The sequence below is a fragment of the Vipera berus genome, assembly GCF_964194415.1.
Source record: "Vipera berus genome assembly, chromosome: 4".
Taxonomy (NCBI): domain Eukaryota; kingdom Metazoa; phylum Chordata; class Lepidosauria; order Squamata; family Viperidae; genus Vipera; species Vipera berus.
Window position 1 is genome coordinate 83,317,670 of NC_138206.1, and position 18,773 is coordinate 83,336,442.

General features: G+C 34.9%; 1 protein-coding gene across 1 annotated transcript in view; it reads left to right on the forward strand.

Annotated features, from left to right (window-relative positions):
• Positions 1-18,773, forward strand: part of OCA2 (OCA2 melanosomal transmembrane protein) — a gene marked incomplete at its 5' end in the record, with an annotated part of 236,442 nt that overhangs the window by 35,010 nt on the left and 182,659 nt on the right. Inside the window, 3 exons of the mRNA XM_081326959.1 lie at positions 9,974-10,122; positions 11,489-11,571; positions 12,583-12,736. Of these exons, the coding sequence (XP_081183085.1) occupies positions 9,974-10,122; positions 11,489-11,571; positions 12,583-12,736 (386 nt within the window). The remainder of the gene's footprint in view (positions 1-9,973; positions 10,123-11,488; positions 11,572-12,582; positions 12,737-18,773) is intronic.

The window sequence follows — 18,773 nt, forward strand, 5'->3', positions numbered from 1 at the left end:
CTATATAAATTGTCCCTCTTTCACCTTTGTTTTTCCCTCACTGATTGGTAATGGTAGTCTTCTATTTATGCATTTGTTGGTATGCAATTGATAGAGGCCTACTGTGCTTTCTAACAGAGCAAGAATCTGATCATTCTACACATCCTCATTTGTAATAAAATGATTTTCCTTCAGCTAAAGATTGACTTGGAGGCTGGCCTTTTTACCTAATCCAGTGAGTTTCCCTAAACTCAAGGATGTTTTCTTTTTCCAGGACACAATTTCTGTATTTTATATACAAATATGCACATATTGGCATTTACACAGATTTTGATGAGATTTTGGAAGCACTAATACATTGGTTTCCCCAGCTTTGGATGGTTGGATGGGAAAATCAAGAAAAGTGGAGAGTGTGAATGTTGTGCATGAACTACATGTGAAGTTATCTCAGAGAGCTTGTTGATCAATATTTGCTGAATTCCTCTCTCCTCTCTTGAAATATTTGAAGAGTGACAAATCTGATAGCTTCAAATGATCTTGTTTCCTCTTCTTCTTTGCTCTTTATTGTTTTTCCTTGCTTGACTATTTCTCTAATGCACAATTGGTGTCCTGTTAAGATAAATTGTCTATTATTGTTAGATATTAAACCAGAGAATTTCTACCCTTCCTAATGTCTTCAACCCTTTTCACCATGCAGTAACCATTGGGAAGTTTTCATGTCTATTAAGATTTGTCTCTTAATCTTTATTGATGTGTTTGCACACACTGGCAAAGACTCAAATTAAATAGCTCTAGTGTAACATTTCAAAAAAAAAGGTTGCTATTCCTTTTCATTGGTGATTTATTGACTTTAAAGCTTAAAAGCTTGACAATGGAACGTGTAGTGACAGTCTTTTTTGCTAGACCAGAAGCTTTTGCTAGGCATATTATTTGTAAAGAATTTTCAGATGTCTATATCTAAGAAGTTGGACAGTTCTTAATGTAACTTGGGGTAATCCCATCTATGTGTTGTGATGGAAGATAAGGAAAAAACATGGATATCATAAAACAGTGGGAGTTACATTGGGTGCTTCCCACAGCAGGAATGCCAATTATATCAACAATCAGCTTCCATCTAACACCAAGTCTAACAAACATGAGCAAGGTATCCATTAGACCATGGGAAAGAGAGGAATAACTCTTTTAAGTGTTTATTTAGTTAATTTAGGAAAAAAAGGACTGGGGGTGATATGATAGCACTGTTCCAGTATTCGAGGGGCTGCCACAAAGGTCAACTTATTTTCCAAAGCACTAGAGAATAGGACAAGAAACAATGTTGGAAGCTATCAAGGAGAGAAGCAACCTGGAATTAAGGAAAAACTTCCTAACAGGGAGAACAATTAACCAGTGAAACAGCTTGCCTTCAGAAGTTGTGGGGGCTTCATCACTGGAGGTTTTCAAACAAAGATTGGACAGCCACCTGTCTGAAATGATATAGGGCAGTGATGGTGAACCTTTTAGAGACCGAGTGCTCAAACTGCAACCCCAAACCCTTTTATTTATTGCAAAGTGCCAACATGGCAATTTAACCTGAATACTAAGGTTTTAGTTTAGAAAAAAAAAACAACTCATACATTAACATCTTTTGTCTTAAAAGAAAAACACAATAACAAAGCTTTCAATCATACAAACAACTTTTTATTGAAAGGTAAAAGTTTGTATTTGGCATGCTTTTGAACAATTAATGTGATTTTTGCTGTTATATGCATGCTGATAATTTGTCTAACTTGGCTCATACTTTGTAAGTTTGAGAACAACACATGTAGCACTCAGGTCATCTGTTAGTCTGTTTCTGATGTCAGATTTGATATAATTCAAAGCTGAAAACAGCTGCTTACAAGCATAAGTTGATCCAAACAAAGTAAGGAAAGCAATCCCAAGTGCTTTCATTGATTTAAAATTATTTGGCAGAGAATTCCACACTTTAAGGATTTCATTTTCAGAACTAACTTTGCTGTCCTTTGTCATCCTTGTTTTTGCAGGATTGTTCTCAATAAGAGTGAAGCGTGCTTTGGCTCTGTTTTCGCCAGGAAGGGGCTTGGAAAATGGCTTTTTCCTGGCGAAAACAGCCTCTGAGCCCTGATGCTAGCAGAGTGAGGCAGCAGAGGCCAGAGCAGACCCTTCTCCATCTCACCTCACTTCCCCAAAGCCTCCCTTAACTAAGCTCCTTTCCATCTCTGTTCTCTGCCACTCCATGCAGGGCAAAAAAAGAAGATTGTGGGACTACCAGTTAAAAAAAAGTTCAACTAGACCTTGGAACTTTGCAAGATCTTTTTTTTTCTTGAGAAGTTGGAAGATCACATTGATCTTGTTTTTTAGTTCCACAAACTTCTTTTGTTGCCGTGCACATGGAGAATGGAGCTGGAAAGGAGGTTAGTGAAGGAATGTGATTGCCCTGGGGTGGGGGTTAGGGTTTGGCATTGTGGATTGTGGAATGTTTGTGCTCTGGTGGGGCTATTCAAAATGCAGGAATTTCCTGCATTTTGAAGCACCCTGTTTCTCAAGCGCCCTATTCCAGGCACACAGAGCTTGCAGTCTCTGCCAGATCTCCATTGGGATAAAGTCTTTTAGCTCCTATAGAGCACTTCCAAATGTAGCCAGTCCCCGCATTTGGAAGCACCCATAGGTGCGGAAACATTTTTTTATCCCAACAAAGATATGGCAGAAGGCTCCGTTTCTCAAGCACCCCATTCCAGGCATACAGAGCTTGCAGTCTCTGCCAGATCTTCACCAAGTCATTTCTTCTGTTTGCTTCTGCTCCTTACTTTCCCCTTCTCTTTGTTTCACTCCATCTAAAACTGCTCTATTCCTTACTTCAAAATCTTCTGCTTTCCAGACTGAATCCAATCAATATCTTGTATTGTTCCAGTTTATTAAAATGCCTTCCGGCATCAGCCACTGCTAAGCTTGTAAGCCGCCCTGAGTCTTCAGAGAAGGGCGGGATATAAATGTAATAAAAATAAAAATAAATAAATAAAGCTAAAGTTTATACCATTGGCAATCAGCTTTGTAGTCAGGAAGTGATAATGTCTTCGAGTATCTCTTACTCTCTTGAGTATCTGCTTTAAAACCACAATTACTTTATTTTTATATTGATTGTCTCATCTCTGACTTTCTGTAGTACTTCATCTCTTGTTGTCTTCTTTATAAACCATACATGTACTTCTCTTGGCAGTTTATTTCTTCTTGCATAGCTTGAGCTCATGCAGAATATTTCATCAACCTCTACTTGAATTTCTCCTCTATCTGCCTTTAAAACCTCCTCCAGGATGTCAATAATTACCTCTGTTATATTTTCTTCTCTATCCTCAGGAATATTTTGAAATCTTAAATAGTATTCCGCTTTTTCCATCTCTAAAATCGTAATTGCGTTCTCTAATTTTTCATTTTCTTGTAATAACATTTCTATCTTTTTATCGTTGTTGTCTGACTTTTCTTCAATTTTCTGTATTCTCTGTTGATTTTTAATTATCATTTGATTTTGAGCTTCAAATTTTTCCTTTATATCCAGGATTTCTTCACTTACGTTCTCAAGTTTACTTTGTGTCTCTTTATGGTTCTTTTGTGTCTCTGCATGATTTCTCTGCATCATCTCTTGATTACTTTGCATCATCTCTTGATTTCTTTGCATCATCTCTTGAAGCAGTTTTAATGAAGTCTGTGTTTCGCTTTGAGCAGTGCTTATTTTTTCACGTTGCAACATTGCTTCGATAGGTCCCTGTGTTGTTGGACTAGATTGTCCTACTGAGGTGCAGAAGAGGTTTTTTTCAGAAGTCTGGTAATGTTTGATGAACTCATTTTACAGCTTAAAATCTAAGGCCAAAACAGTTTCTGTTTAAGTTTACCCAAAATCAACAAAATTAACTTTAAAAAGTCTTTTTCCCTTGCAATCTCACAACAAGGTCACTTATGTAAAAACATTTTTTCCATTTCTCACTATTTATTTGTACTATCATTTCTTCTTTCGTCACTAGATGTCCTCCTCAGCTTATTTATCAATGTCCGATATTCTTAACAAAGAGCACTTCCCCTTCTTTGTAATTATTCACCACTTTTAACTTTAATCCTTCTGGGGGGTCTTTACTTTTCAGCCCTTTCCCATCAGGGGCTTAACATTTATAATCCTCAAGGAGAAGGAAAGAAAATTCTGGCTCACCCAGCCTCTGCTCGCAGTTGAGAATCAACTGTTTTGTGGTGCTTCCCTTCTTGCTGGAGACAACTAGGGCTGCCTTGGCTCACCCGACAGCCTTTCCCCCGCTTTTTCAGAGGGGTCTGCAGTCTGCTCCAATCGGTCGCCACCTGATCTGAGCTCCTGAAGTATCCCTCCTTTTTCATTGCCCCTCCAGGGCAACTTTCTGACCCTTTAAGGGTTGCTAGGCAAAGAGAAACCGGACTGGAAACCTGAGGCACCGGCTTTTCCCAGTTGTCCCATAAACAGGAAGTCTGTATAGATAAATTGTTTATTGTGATAACAGTGTCAGTCTAATTATGAAAGAATCACAGTGACAAACATACCCATATCCTCCTCTATAAACTCAGAATCAGTTTATACAAAAGTTCTTTTTGCTGAATGTATGAAGTTGTAGATGTAGCATTATGTCCGTTCTTCTAAACTGATATCCAGGTGAAAATGGAATCTATGCACATTTATACTTAAATACACAATTTTATGCATAGGGAAATATTGTAAAGAAATCTTTTTTATAGAATTGTATTGCAGGTTCATTGACTACAGAGAGAAGTACAGCCTTTAGTGACACTATTCAATTGAACTGAACATTTATACCCATAAACATTGTGACTAGCCTTTTAAATACTTACAATTTGGGGGACATTACACTCCATCTCACTTCTGCTAATGTTTACTTTAATAACTGAAAGTTGAAAAACTCTGTTTCATTTGCATGGAATCACGGATAAAACTTGTCTGAGGCTTTCCAATGAACATGTGAAACCTGAACGGAGAAAAAAAATCATGTATAATTCTCCCAATGAAGGGCTAAAAGGCATTAAAATATTCTGACATTGCTGTAAAAGTCTATAGAAAAATACAAAATGCAAAAGCACAATCTGTTAGAGTACCAGTCTTCATACTTTGAAACATGAATTTTGAAGATATAATTATAATTCAGCATGAGCAAGAAATATGTCAGAGCACTTTCACACATAAGCATCACATTTGTTGATCTTTAAAGACTTCACATGGTACAATTTTGAAAGTTGCCAAGAACTTACTTGTTTGGATAACTCTTTTGTGGATCGCTTGTGTGGGTTGCTTTAATGTTAGAAAATCTTCTCTCACATATGTAAAAAAGATGTTGAGACTCTAGAAAGAGTACAGAGAAGAGCAACAAAGATGACCGGGGACTGGAGGCTAAAACATATAAGGAACGGTTGCTGGAATTGGGAATGTCTAGTCTAATGAAGAGAAGGACGAGGGTGACATGATAGTACTGTTCCAATATCTCAGGGGCTGCCACAAAGAAGAGGGAGTCAAGCTATTCTCCAAAACACTCGAAGGCAGGACAAGAAGCAACAGATGGAAACTAACCAAAGAGAGAAGCAACCTAGATCTAAGGAGAAATTTTCTGACAATTAGAACAATTAATCAATGGAACAACCTGTCTCTAGAAGCTGTGAATGCTCCAACACTGAAAGTTTTTAAGAAGACACTGCACAGCCATTTGTCCAAAATGGTATAGGGTTTCCTGCCTGAGCAGGGGGTTGAACTAGATGACCTCCAAGGTCCCTTCCAACAACAACAACATCATCACTACTACTACTACTACTATTATTATTATTATTATTATTATTATTATTATTATTATTATTATTATAATATTTTCAACTTTGGAACTTTCCACCATCAAATCAGAGATTAGAAAGGCAGTCTTTTCAGAACACTAAAATGGAAAGTGTAAATTAACATTTCAAGATCAGTACAGTACTAAACCAAAGACAGAAAAAGAGGGGACTAGGGAAGAAACCAATTTAGTAAGCCTTCCTTGTAAATCAAATGGACAGCCATTTGTCTGAAATGGTATAGGGTTTCCTGCCTGAGCAGTGGGTTGGACTAGATGACTTCCAAGGTACCTTCCAACTACTTCTTCTTCTTCTTCTTCTTCTTCTTCTTCTTCTTCTTCTTCTTCTTCTTCTTCTTCTTCTTCTTCTTCTTCTTCTTTTTCTTCTTCTTCTTCTTCTTCTTTTTCTTCTTCTTCTTCTTCTTCTTCTTATTATTATTAAATTAAATTAAATTTAAATTTTAAATTTATATTATTATTATTATTATTATTATTATTATTATTATTATTATTATTATTATTATTATTATTGTTGTTGTTGTTGTTGTTGTTGTTGTTATTTTGACTGGTAGCCAGTGCAAATTGTTTATATAGAGTTGGCAAAACAAAAGTTTACTTAAGGAGTGAACTTAAATGAATTAGTAAATAACTAATGATTATGATTATGCCATCTATCTATCCTGGTTGATTCTGCTTGTAACATTATATCTTCAGAGAGAGAAAGGAATTTCCATAGTATGTCTTTGTGTGTAATTGTAAGAGAAGGAGCTGATGGCTTTGGGATGGGTTTGATAGTGTGTTGTTGTTTTCTCTGTTTTTTTATCAACTCTGTTGCTACTTCCAGCTTTTATTTTTTACTTTCTGGATTTTTTAAAATGACTCTTCATTCCTATAAGGGTTTCTACATAGGTGTTTTGTATAACTGCTGGCGTACTGTGATCCTAAATTCATGCTTCAACAATTTTTGCTGATATTTTAAAAAGAATTTGCTGAGGCTGTAATTGGATTTCTTGCTTTTATCTTCCACATTCAACATTAAAGAAAATGGATTCATTGTCTCATCCTGTTTCTCTAAGTATTCAGGCTCCTCTAGAGAAGTTAAAAAACCAAAACAGAAGATAAAACAGAAAGGCAATAAAATAGCAAGAAATAATAAAACACTAGAATACAAAAAGTGCTATGAATTATGAAATAAACCAGCTAACAAAAAGGATCAAAGAGAAGTATGTGATTTATTCCTAGCTTGGTGATTCAGATTACCTGCACAAGATGCTTACTTGAAAATTAGTTCTTGAATTACTCTGAATGTGTGGAAAAGTCTCTTGAATTGTGGCTAAAGATTAAAGAGAGACAAATAGATAAGGAAGAAAATTAAATAATAGTTAAAGAGATGATTAATTGATAGATTTTAAAGGCAAAGTTTCCTATGACTCAGACTCATCTTCTGGTGATTTAATAGACTTATTTATACAGTTTTCTTTGCAACAGGCTGGAAGGGTTCTGACAGATAAATTTATCAAATTTGATTGCTCCCATATCCAATGATTTTTGAATCTGAAATACTTCCCATAGCTTCTATAAAGGATGTTGAGAATATTTATGCCTTTCCAAACAGAACCACTTGGCTCTCTCTCACCTATCTGTACCTGCCAGATTGATTGAATAAATTCAGTTTGGCCATATGTCAAGGGGGTCATGCTGAATTGTATCTGTCTGTTGGTAACTCTAATTCAAGGCCACATATTTGAACAAAAAAGAATTAAAACTCAGACTTTTGTGAAACAATCACTGAAAGCCCTTTGTTTCAATTGACTGAACTTTGCCAATTATATTCTTGTCTTGTTTATGAAGAAATTCTGGACATTGAGTAATTTTGACTTTATAAATATAGAGCAAATAAAATGAATATCTGAAATTATATATATGAAAAAGCTACACACATTACGAAAATTTTTCAGAAGTTGAAGACAACAAAAGGAGATGAACAAGAATAGGGGATTCTCCCCCTCAATTGAAAGAACTGAAACGGGAAGAAAATGATTAGAGAATGAGAAGGAAATATTATTGAGGAAATAATCCACAATGACACTATTGTATTTGAGGAAAGAAAGGTCAGGAAAGTAAGAGGAACAAATATCAGAAATAAATGGGGAATGAGCACAGGTTTCTTCAGGAATACATATGTCAAAATGTCAAGATAGCCCCCAGGTAGATATCCCAGGGAGCAGATAATCCAAGACTTTAGTTCTGGGTTTATTTTATGCTATTAAAATAACATATTGAATATTAAATTCAGTTGTTAAGAAGGTAGCTAAAGATCCTGTTTTTCTGTTCAGTAGGTCAGTTGCAGTTCTTGTCTGAACTGACATGCAACCATAAACATTCTAGTTAAGTGTTTCAAAGAAGGCTATAGCAATTACACATTGGCCACTTTGTTCTATATTAATATATTATGAAATGAGTTCCATTTTCTTCTTCAATAATTTTGAAGAATTTTTATAATGGCTTCTGAATATGCTATTTGTGTAATTACAGAGTGTATTTTATTCATATTGTGAACAAGGAATCAGCTCTAATTAGGTGCACCCGAAGCTTTTTGTGGATACAAATTATGGCTATACTCATAAAATTGGCTACAGGCTGTCAAAGTATTTTGGGCTGTTAGGTTAATTAATACAGGTCAGTAAACATTTTGAAACACAATTCAAAGAGTCAAGATCTGAAAAGCACAAATCAACCTGGACATTATAGCAGTCATTGATGCAATGTAATGTCTGGCCTTTTTGGAAACTATATACAATATAAGAATAGTATGAGGATTTTTAAAAAAATGTACTTGTGGGATGTCTAGATCAGGGGTAGACAACCTCGGCTATTTTATGACTCATGGACTTCAACTCCCAGAATTCCTGAGTCAGCTGCTGATTCAGGAATTCTGGGAGTTGAAGTCCATGAGTCATAAAAGAGCCGAGGTTGCCTACCCCTGGTCTAGATGATTAAAAACCAACTCTGGTTTTTAAGATCTCTCTGTCAGATAGATAGGTAGATAGATAGATAGATAGATAGATAGATAGATAGATAGATAGATAGATAGATAGATAGATAGATAGATAGGCAGGCAAGCAGGCAGATGTAAAGACAGATCTTAGAAACCAGGATTGGTATTTGAAAATCTAGACCAAATTCTAGATCTAGAGCCAGATCAATTGTGGATAGAGATTCTACAAGTGCATCTCTTTTTCTTTCTCTCTGTCTCTGTCTCTCTCTCTCTCTCACACACACACATCTCTGTCTCTATGATCTGCACATCTATCTATCTATCTATCTATCTATCTATCTATCTATCTATCTATCTATCTATCTATCTATCTATCTATCTGTGTCTATTTGAATTATGATTGAAAGCCCTTGTAACCATCTTTATCAATTGTTGATGCCACCTTTTGCTGCATAACTTTCTGATGTATTGTGCCAGGTTGCATATGAATCTGACCATAGTATGGGAAGTTGCCATGTCAACACCCAGTATCTATTCAATATGTTGTATTGAAACCACTTGGGAACTTTGGGAAGCAACCCAGCAACTTCTGTGTGCCAGAGTGTGCATGGCAGGAAAAATGGAATTTAGAGGCAGAATATTTTTTGATATTTATCATATTCCCCTCTTCTCCATCTACAATGAGGTCTTTGTAATACTGTTTATAAGCTATCTCTCTTTCTCTCTCCTGATATCCCCCTCTCCCTCCTGATATCAAAGGAATCTAGATCTTTCAATCTCTTATAAGTAACAATGAGGGAGAAGAAAGACAAACCACATTTTCTTCTGAGGAATTTTCTTTTTCCCCACTTTTCATTTTATCAATGGTTACTTCTATTTGTCAGAGATGATGATAATAATAAAATTTTAGGCAGAATGTTCTTCAAAGAGACATGTTCTTTAAATCTCTGAAATAGGAGTTGGATGTTTTTGAAGTAATTATTTTAACTATATAAAATTACAGAAACAGTAAAAATTCAGATCACAGTAGAATGAGGAAAAGGGATGATACCATGATTAGTTTTTTTTACGGTGGCATCACAAAACTCATAACTTAAAAGAGTATACGTCTTTCACTCTTAGAAAAATGTGGAGTCCTTAACTGTCTTTCTATCAGCTGTGAACTTTACCAGTTTCAGTGATTCTGCTCTTTTAAAGGTAGAACTGGGAGGGCCCTTTGTAACTGAGCGACAACCAAAAGACTATGTTGTAGTTCAAATTGGACAAATAGAAGACTCCAGTCCTAAAAGGAGACATCAGCAGCAAGTAAGATATTAAAAAATTGAATCTTCTCCCTCCACCTTACAGATATGCTCATAGTCTTATCAGGCAATGTGGGAAGAATCAAAAGTCCTATTGATCTTGAAAGAAAGATGCAGAAGTTTCTAGAGTCCAAAGCAGATTTTGACATGAAAATTGTATTAACAAGGCAAATGGGCCAAGGGTATTTATTGGTGTGCCAGGTCATCTTAATTATTTCTTTCCAACTGGTTACCAGGTATAGGAGTATAAAGGCCTGCAGTTTAAAATGATTTTATAACATTTACATCACTTCTTTCTGTCACATTAAAAGTTGAGGTGGCATTACACTGGTAAACAAAGACATTAGAACAGGTCTGGAAAATAGAATGTCAAAGACACAGTGTTAAGTGTTTAGATTTATAAGGTTAATTGCTTAGTTTACATAGATAAGCAAGAAAGGAGATCAGCAGGCATTGTGATAAGGCAGTAAGAAATCTGGGGAGCTTCCAAGTATAAGTAATTTCAGTATAATTACAGCCAACTTCAATTAGACATTTTGCATCTCTCTCTGTTTTTCACAATATACCAATTCCTTTATTTTAAACTACCATCTTCTCTCTCTGGGCAACATTTATTATATGAATATTTATTGAATACATGCATTTGTGTTTTTTTTATTCCATTTATATCCCGCCCTTCTCCGAAGACTCAGGGCGGCTTACAAGCTTAGCAGTAGCCTTCATTCTATGTATATGCCTGCTTATTAGGGCTTTCACACATTATTACATTATTACATTATTACAAAGTCAGCTTAATTGCCCCCAACAATCTGGGTCCTCATTTTACCTACCTCGGAAGGATGGAAGGCTGAGTCAACCTTGAGCCTGGTGGGATGCGAACCTGCACTAATTGCAGGCAGCTGGTGTTACTTAAGGAGGCATTAGCCCATACAGTGAGAGCCCATACAGTGAGAGCAGGCAGCAGTCTTTCCTTCCCTAGAAAAAGTGGAAAAGGAGGATGAAACCTAGCTAGTTCAAAGCATTTTTCTCCTAAGACCTCCTTTCCCCACACTTTAAAACAAACAAAAAAACATGGATTTAATGTACACCATTCTAATTTGATCCCCTGACACACTAGTTCTTTACCGTTAATGGGTTCACACCCAATAGGATGTAATTCCTGTTACTTCCATTGATCAACTGGCCATCTTGAACTATTAGCTTAATTAAGGAATGACTCTTGCCCAATTTACTGTATATATTACTGGTTTTAAAGATTTCTATATGCCAATATGTCTAGAGTCTCTTCTATCAAATTAGCAACTGGAATTGGTGTACTAGGTACTCAAACCTATTAAATTTCTTAATTCTTTCTTTCTTTCTTTTTGCAGATTTCATATAATTGGACTCTTGCATTAAATCTGAAGAAAAATGAGCAAGTTATTGTGACTAGAATCTTTGAGACAATGAATAGGTTCGTTCATGAAGCCAATCAAACCCATTAAAATATTTTATATTTAATAATTATACAGTTGCTCTAATTAGAATATATTACAAGGGTGGGTGGGTGGGTGGATAGCATTGCTGCACATGCTGCTATTATGCCCCTCTTCAATCATTTGAATTAAAACTTGCAATCTGTCTCATGGATTCCTTCTTTTCTCTTTTACTGGGAAAAAGAAGGCTGCCAAGACATATCCTTTTTTTCCTCATTGCCTAAATATTTTATTATGCCACCTGAAGAATTAAAGAAAGGAAAACCATTTTTATGAATGTTTACACTGGTGTGCATTTGTATAATTACTTTCAATGAAATGGTCGCTAAGTGATATGGTTGCTAATGAAACCATGTAACTTAGAGAGAGTGGGAGCAAAACAGAAAGATACTGGATGCTTTCATCTCATTCAAATACAGCACCCTGAACTCGACCCAATTTTCTTCTCTCCTTTTTTTGCCCTCATGGAGTGTAGAGATTGCTTAAACAGGCCATGTCTTCCAAGCTGTGTTTCTTTAAAAAGTGCTAACCATAAGTTAACAAGCTTATCTCTGCAACCTTAATTAGTTGATTAAAATCCTCTGGCTGGCTCCCTGCTGCCTAGAATTGACCAGACTTTAATCAGTTCTACACTGAAAGTCTGCTTTTGTCATATATGCAGGGACTGGTTGCAGAGTTCCTTTTTCATCACTGTTTTAATTGTGAATGTTCATTATCTGAGGCCATTGCTAAACAAGGACTATCTGTATATCCTTGGTTTCTAAATCTCTTTTCAGAAGTTCTGTTTTCATGCTAGTTGTGAAAATGACCTAAAAAGATCTTAATAATTTGAAATATTCTAAATCATTACATAGACTATTTTGCAACATAGAATAATAGCAACAAGATAAAGAGCATACAATTAGTAATGCTTAAAACCTTTAGCAATATGAACCTGTGGTCATTTCTACTCCAGCTATGAAATAGAAATTTAAAATTTCTTTCAACAGAAAAGAAACCTCCCTAAGAATCCAGGCATTTCTTCAGGAATCAGAAATCATTCCTCTTTCTATGACACATCAATATCTTCATGCAAATGTAGAGGCTCAAGTCACAATAGCTTCAATCATTTTAGCAGGTGTTTATGTTCTGATCGTGTTTGAGGTAAGAATAATCATTTCAATCAAGGGAAATATGAGCAGAATTGTTTTTGTCAGTTAGTATAACAACCTGAAAATTGGAATAAAAATCAGTGCATTTCAGTTAAGTACATCTACAAGCCTACATCAATATCAGTATCTTTTCATTTGATTTTTTCTCATTGATTTTCAGTAGCTTTGCATTCTATTTTAAACCCTCTGTTTTTGTGAAGTTGAAAACCAATTATAACATAGCTCTCTATGATAAATTATACTTAGTTTTTTTTTTTAAAAGATCACTTGGAACTCTGATCAATCCCATCAACCCTTTGTAAGAACATAATAATTAAATGGGAAGTGCTTAACATTCTGATTGCTAGTAATCACACTGGAAGCTATTTTGGACCTTAGCTGTGTTTTTGGTCAGAAAGATGGCAGGCTGGTATTGGGATAAAAAGAATGAAAAAAAATCTTCTATTTTATGTCTCCTTCCCCCAAATCTCTCAGTACCTCATAATACTTTTGAACCTGCATAAGGCTTGGAACAGAAGTAGGATAATATTGTTTGCCCTGCTAAGCACTAAGGCAGAACTAGAAAGCCTAATCTCTGAGCAACCTACCAATCACATGTTATTTCAGTCCCTACTTTTCAACTGGCACCCAACAAAATTTTTTGTGTGGTACCTTTGAGTCAGCATTGATTCCTGGCAACAACCTGGACAAGTGGCTGCAGTTTTCTTGGCTAGATTTCAGAAATGGTATGCCTTTTCCTGCTTTTTAAGGCTGAGATAGAGGATTGGCCCAAGGTCACCCAACTGGCTGTCAGGCTGCTTAATTTTATCAGAACTCCCTCCAGTAATGGTTATACTATTTTTCATATAGTCTGGCTACTAAGCCATTATGAAGGGATGAAGAAGTAAAGCTATCATCTATCATCAACTGCTTAGTGCTTTATAGGTAACATAGAGGACAGCTACTAAATATACACTTGGATGCGTGGAGACAATTCTTGAATAGCTTGGGAAATAGTGTCTAAGTCAAGATTTGCTTTGAAGTCATTCTCTTTATTTTGATCATTTGTTTGGAAATATATTATTTGATTCCTGATTTCCGTCCCTTTTTAGGCACTATTGGAGCTACAGAGGAGTTGCAATTTATGGTTATATTCTTCCATGTTAGGTTTTTTTTCCCTTCACAGCAGAATTTATTTCACAGAACAGTAATTATTTTTTATTAAATATTTTGCATTTCCACTATAATCTTCTCCCATCAATAGATATAAGATTTTAATGTTTCTGTAAAATATGATAAAAAGTGGCTCGGGCTGAAAATTAAGATTGCATTTAAACACTGGGTGGCACTGCTTGCTACTCCAAATCATAGCAATTGTTCTGTTTTTGTGTTGCTTTCTCACAGAAAATATTTTTCAACCAACTTAGGGAGGGTGCCATTCCATCCCTCCAATGGAAAAACCCCTAAACTTTCAAGTGCTTCTACTTTTTAAAGTTTCATGTTTACTCCTGCTTCATGACATTCAGGTTGAATAGTTTAATATAGTTGAATAGTTGAATATTTAATATTAATATTTAATATCACTCCTACTGTTTAATAGGAGTGATGTACATGCTCCATCTTGTAGCTTATTTGTGTTTTCTTTCTTTGATGGAGTTGTGTTGGGTAAATTGAATATTACAATGCCATGGTCGGTGAGCCCAAGGCACTGAGGGGAAAGACAAAATGAGAAAGCTTTTAATGTTGAACAAGTTACAAGAACTGTCTTCCACTTATGTTTGCATGTGCGCAAGCGTGCACATAAATACTGCATATGTGGAAAACAAATAGTTTCAAAAGGAATGATTGGTTAAAGAGACAATGCTCCCCTCATGTTTAAACATACAAAAAATATTGAACTGGAGAAAATGAGGTTTTAAAAATAGGAAGCAGGCTTTTAAGGAAAGTTTGGCTTGTTCATTTTTTTAAAAAATATTTTATTGATTTTTTAACATACACACCATGATATTTGGTAAACAGCATTATGTCTAGGTTTATGTTTAAAAAGTAATCACTAACAATCAGTTTCTGTATTCCAAAGTCCACATAATAACTTTGCTTGATTTTCTCTTCTTCCAATAATATTCTCTGTGCCAACCTTAAATTAATACAATTCTTATTAGTTTGATAGGTAACAATTAAATATAAAGATTTTTCTAAAAATTCTACCAATAATAATCACCTCAATATCATGCTTCTTTTCTATCTGGTCATCTTGGTTGCCTCGTCATGAATCCTGTTTACAATTTTATTTAAATTTATCTTCCCTGCAATGTTCAAAACATTCTTATTGGTTAAAATTTTCCCAGAGTTAATTACCTTAAAGTATTTAAATCTATGTTCATATCTCAAAAAGTAAGTAAGAAAAAGACACAAAAGAAAAACAAAGAAAAAGAAAAGACCAGAGAGAGAAAAAGAAAAAAGAGAGAAAAATAAGAAAATAATATACTACTTAAAATACATATCTCTCTTAAACTAGTATGCACTTATTTCCAAATTTTTTCTGTTCTTTTTACCCATAATCAAACCGATGTTTAATCTTCAAATCTTCCATTTAATAAATCCAATCATCTAATCTTTTGACTCTATTCAAAACATTTTTTTAATTATCCATTGGAATTTTCTTAAAATCAATTACATTTAAATATCTAAAACATATCCTTTATATTGATCATCCCAAACATTTTTCTATTTCTCATATCAAAGAACAAAATAAAAAAGAGAAAATAAAAATACTGTCTTACTTGGAGGGTTCATCCCTCTTAAACTAAAATCTTTCTATTTCTTCAACCATATTCAAACAAGTGTTTAATTTTTAAATATTCCCTCTGATACACCCCATCATCTAATTCCTCAATCCTCATTTTAATCCTCTTCTTTTGCCAAGCATCTTTCCCAATCAATATATTCCATTGAATTAAAGAGTCTTTCTATAATCTTGTAAATATTGTTGTGGATATAATAAACAAATCAAACATCATGTGTTTGTAAAAAGATTTTGCCCCTTCATATTCATTGAAGATTTCTCTCATCATACTTTGTCTCCCCATTTCTTGTGGTACTCCCAACAGCTGTGCAGCCCATTTTGTCAAATCTTTTTCCTTCTCCTCAAATTTACTTTGTGGTCTTAGAGTACAAGTTATCTTTTCCATGTTCAGTGTTTCTTGTAAGACTCCATTTGAGTCTCCACTAGTTTATATTCAGTTGTCTGCTTTACATGATCTCTCTCTCTCTTTTTGTTTTCTGATCATTTATTTGTTGTGATGTTAAATTGAGAATGCATTCATTTAAATTTTAAAATTCATTTTTAATTTCTCATGATTTGAAATTAATATAATTTGCATTTGTTATAACAGAACTTACATTTCCTCCTGGGAAATATTTATTTTTTCTTGATATGTTCTTTCTGCAGATGTCTGATGCTCCATAATGACCAAAAATCCTTTCTCTGCCAATCACTTTAAAGTCACAATTTAAAAAATATTTATAATCCAAGAAGGTCAATTTTTCCTAAGTTTTATAGTTCTTACTTTGTAGATAGTCCACAATGTTTTCTTTTCTTTTGTTACAGCTGCTTTTTGTTTAATCAAAGCCCTGAAGGTCACAACAACAGGCTTTTCTTTCTGGGCTGTATATTTAGGGCAGTATTTTCATCCACCACTAGATGTCAGCACCGGTCCATCTTTCAATTTTCTGTATTTTTATTCCCTGTAATTTTAATTCACCGCTTCTGTTTAGAGGAGGGTGGAGCAAAGACTCCCCTCACTTTCAGAGGATTTTTACTTCTGGGGTTTGTTTGTTTTTCCCCAGGAAATCAGTTAGGTAGCAGAGAGGGAATCAATATTCTTACCCAGTTCACTTATGCTGTTTACAATCACACTTAGTTCAGTGCTTTTTGGCTTCAGCTGCATGTAACTTGGGCTAGACTCACGAGTGACACTAGCCTTTCTTCTGTCGGTTTTTGGAGAGCTTTCCTCAGACGTCTGGATTGACCACCGTCTCTCCAGGATCGGCGGGGCTTCCCTCCTTACTTGCTACCTCTCTGGGTGGCTTTGGGCCCATTTAGGGTCCCCAGACAGAGAGAAATCAGCCGTAGGGCATGGATCTTCGCAATCCCTCGGGTGTCATGCTAGTTGTGCAGAACTGGAAGCTTGTTCATTTTTTTTTGAGAACTATTTTGGGTCTGTTATTGCTCATTAGGATCCACAGTATTCCAAGGAAACACCAAAAATTTAGCTGTTTAATGATATGAGCAAATTAAATACAGATATATATTTTTTAAAAAGTTCTGTGGGGTTTGCTAATGTAGCAGGTACCTGGATTTTGGTAAAAATATGGAAATCTCAGCCATCAAGGTACAAAAGTTATGTATCATTTCTCAGGAAGTTGTTTTCCTTAGTTATTCTGTTGAAGATATAAATAGGAACTTGATCAAGTTTCTTCCTTTTCCTCTCCATTACTTACAAGAATCTTCAACTACCCTTGCACAAAATATATCAAAGGGCAAACTCAGTGTTATTTACACCAGATGTATATTCAAGATAATATAGTTTTGTTTGATCTTTTTTTTTCTAAAAGCTAAATTTAGGTAGTTTCTTCAAAGCCCTTCTCTGTCATTGTCATTTCTATTACATCTGAATACTTCTAAAATTGTGGTATTTAGAAATAGAAACAATATTTGATGTGGCTCTGACCATCACTGAAGATAGTAGAGGTATATTGATTTATGTGATTTAATAGCTATATATTAATAATGGCAGCCTAAAGTAGCACTTGCCAGTCTTTGCATTTGTTTCACTCTACTGACTCATATTCATCTTGTGCTGAAGTACAGTTCATTATGAAAGATATTTTGCACCTTCAGGGAAGGGGTTAGGGTTATTATTTGTATACATTAATTTTTAAATCTATGGCAAAGCTCAAATACTTAGTTTAACTGCTGGTGTGTATATACTGTATTATATACTTTGTATCTGTATTAACTGTGTTAACCTTCAACAAATTGCAGTGCATTCTATAACAATTCATTTGTTCAAAGGATATAGGGACATTTTTAGATTCTAGGCAGCATGGTGGCACATTCATTTTATTTACACTTATTTACATTTTATTACCAAGAATTACAATAAATCCTGATTTAGTTGACTTCAACATAATAGACTTCAGATGCAGCAAATGAAATTTCTGTTGAATTTACACCATTTTAAATTATTTATGTAATGAAATAATTAAGAAAATCCTGCAAATAATGTCACCAATCTGTGAGATTATAACATCAGTGAAATAATGTAAACATATAAATGGATGAAAAACCTTCTGATTTAATGGACAGTCATGAATAATAGACATCACTTTCCCACAACTGGTCTGTTAAATCCAAGTTTCACTCTATAAGGAAATGTCTCTGTGTTGCCTAATGATTTTGAACAAGAAGTTACTTCAAAAGTACTCTATTTCCCATGAGAACAGTGAGCAATATCTGTCTCCTTTTGCCTCCATTATAAATTGTCAAAACTGCTGCTAATGCTGTCCTGTAATAGCTAAATGGGTTAATCGTCCATCAAATCTCTTTTCTGCTGGGCTGATTAATCACAATATTGCCATGGGAAGTAATGTGAGAATTGGTGCTATCTGCACTGAGGTATACATATATATTATATCCTAAGTTGTTCACATTCAGAGAATGGATGCACCATCTTGTGTACTAGGTTTACTTCAATAGCCATGCAGGTACTCATTCTTTATTTGTCACTATGAGAATGCTGTGGCCATTTGACATTTTTTGATTGGTGGAACACATGCTTTTAAAATGACAGCAAAATTAGTGTGACTGATAGCTTGACGGCAAATACAGAGATAACTGGGTGGAACAACCTAGTTGACTGGCTGATTGGCAGTGTGCAAGGGAGTTGATAGCATACAGAGTAAGCTAGTTGGGTAGCTTTGCCAGAGGCTGTTACATTCAGTGTTTTAATGTGTGCATGGATGTAGGTGGAAATATGATTATTAAT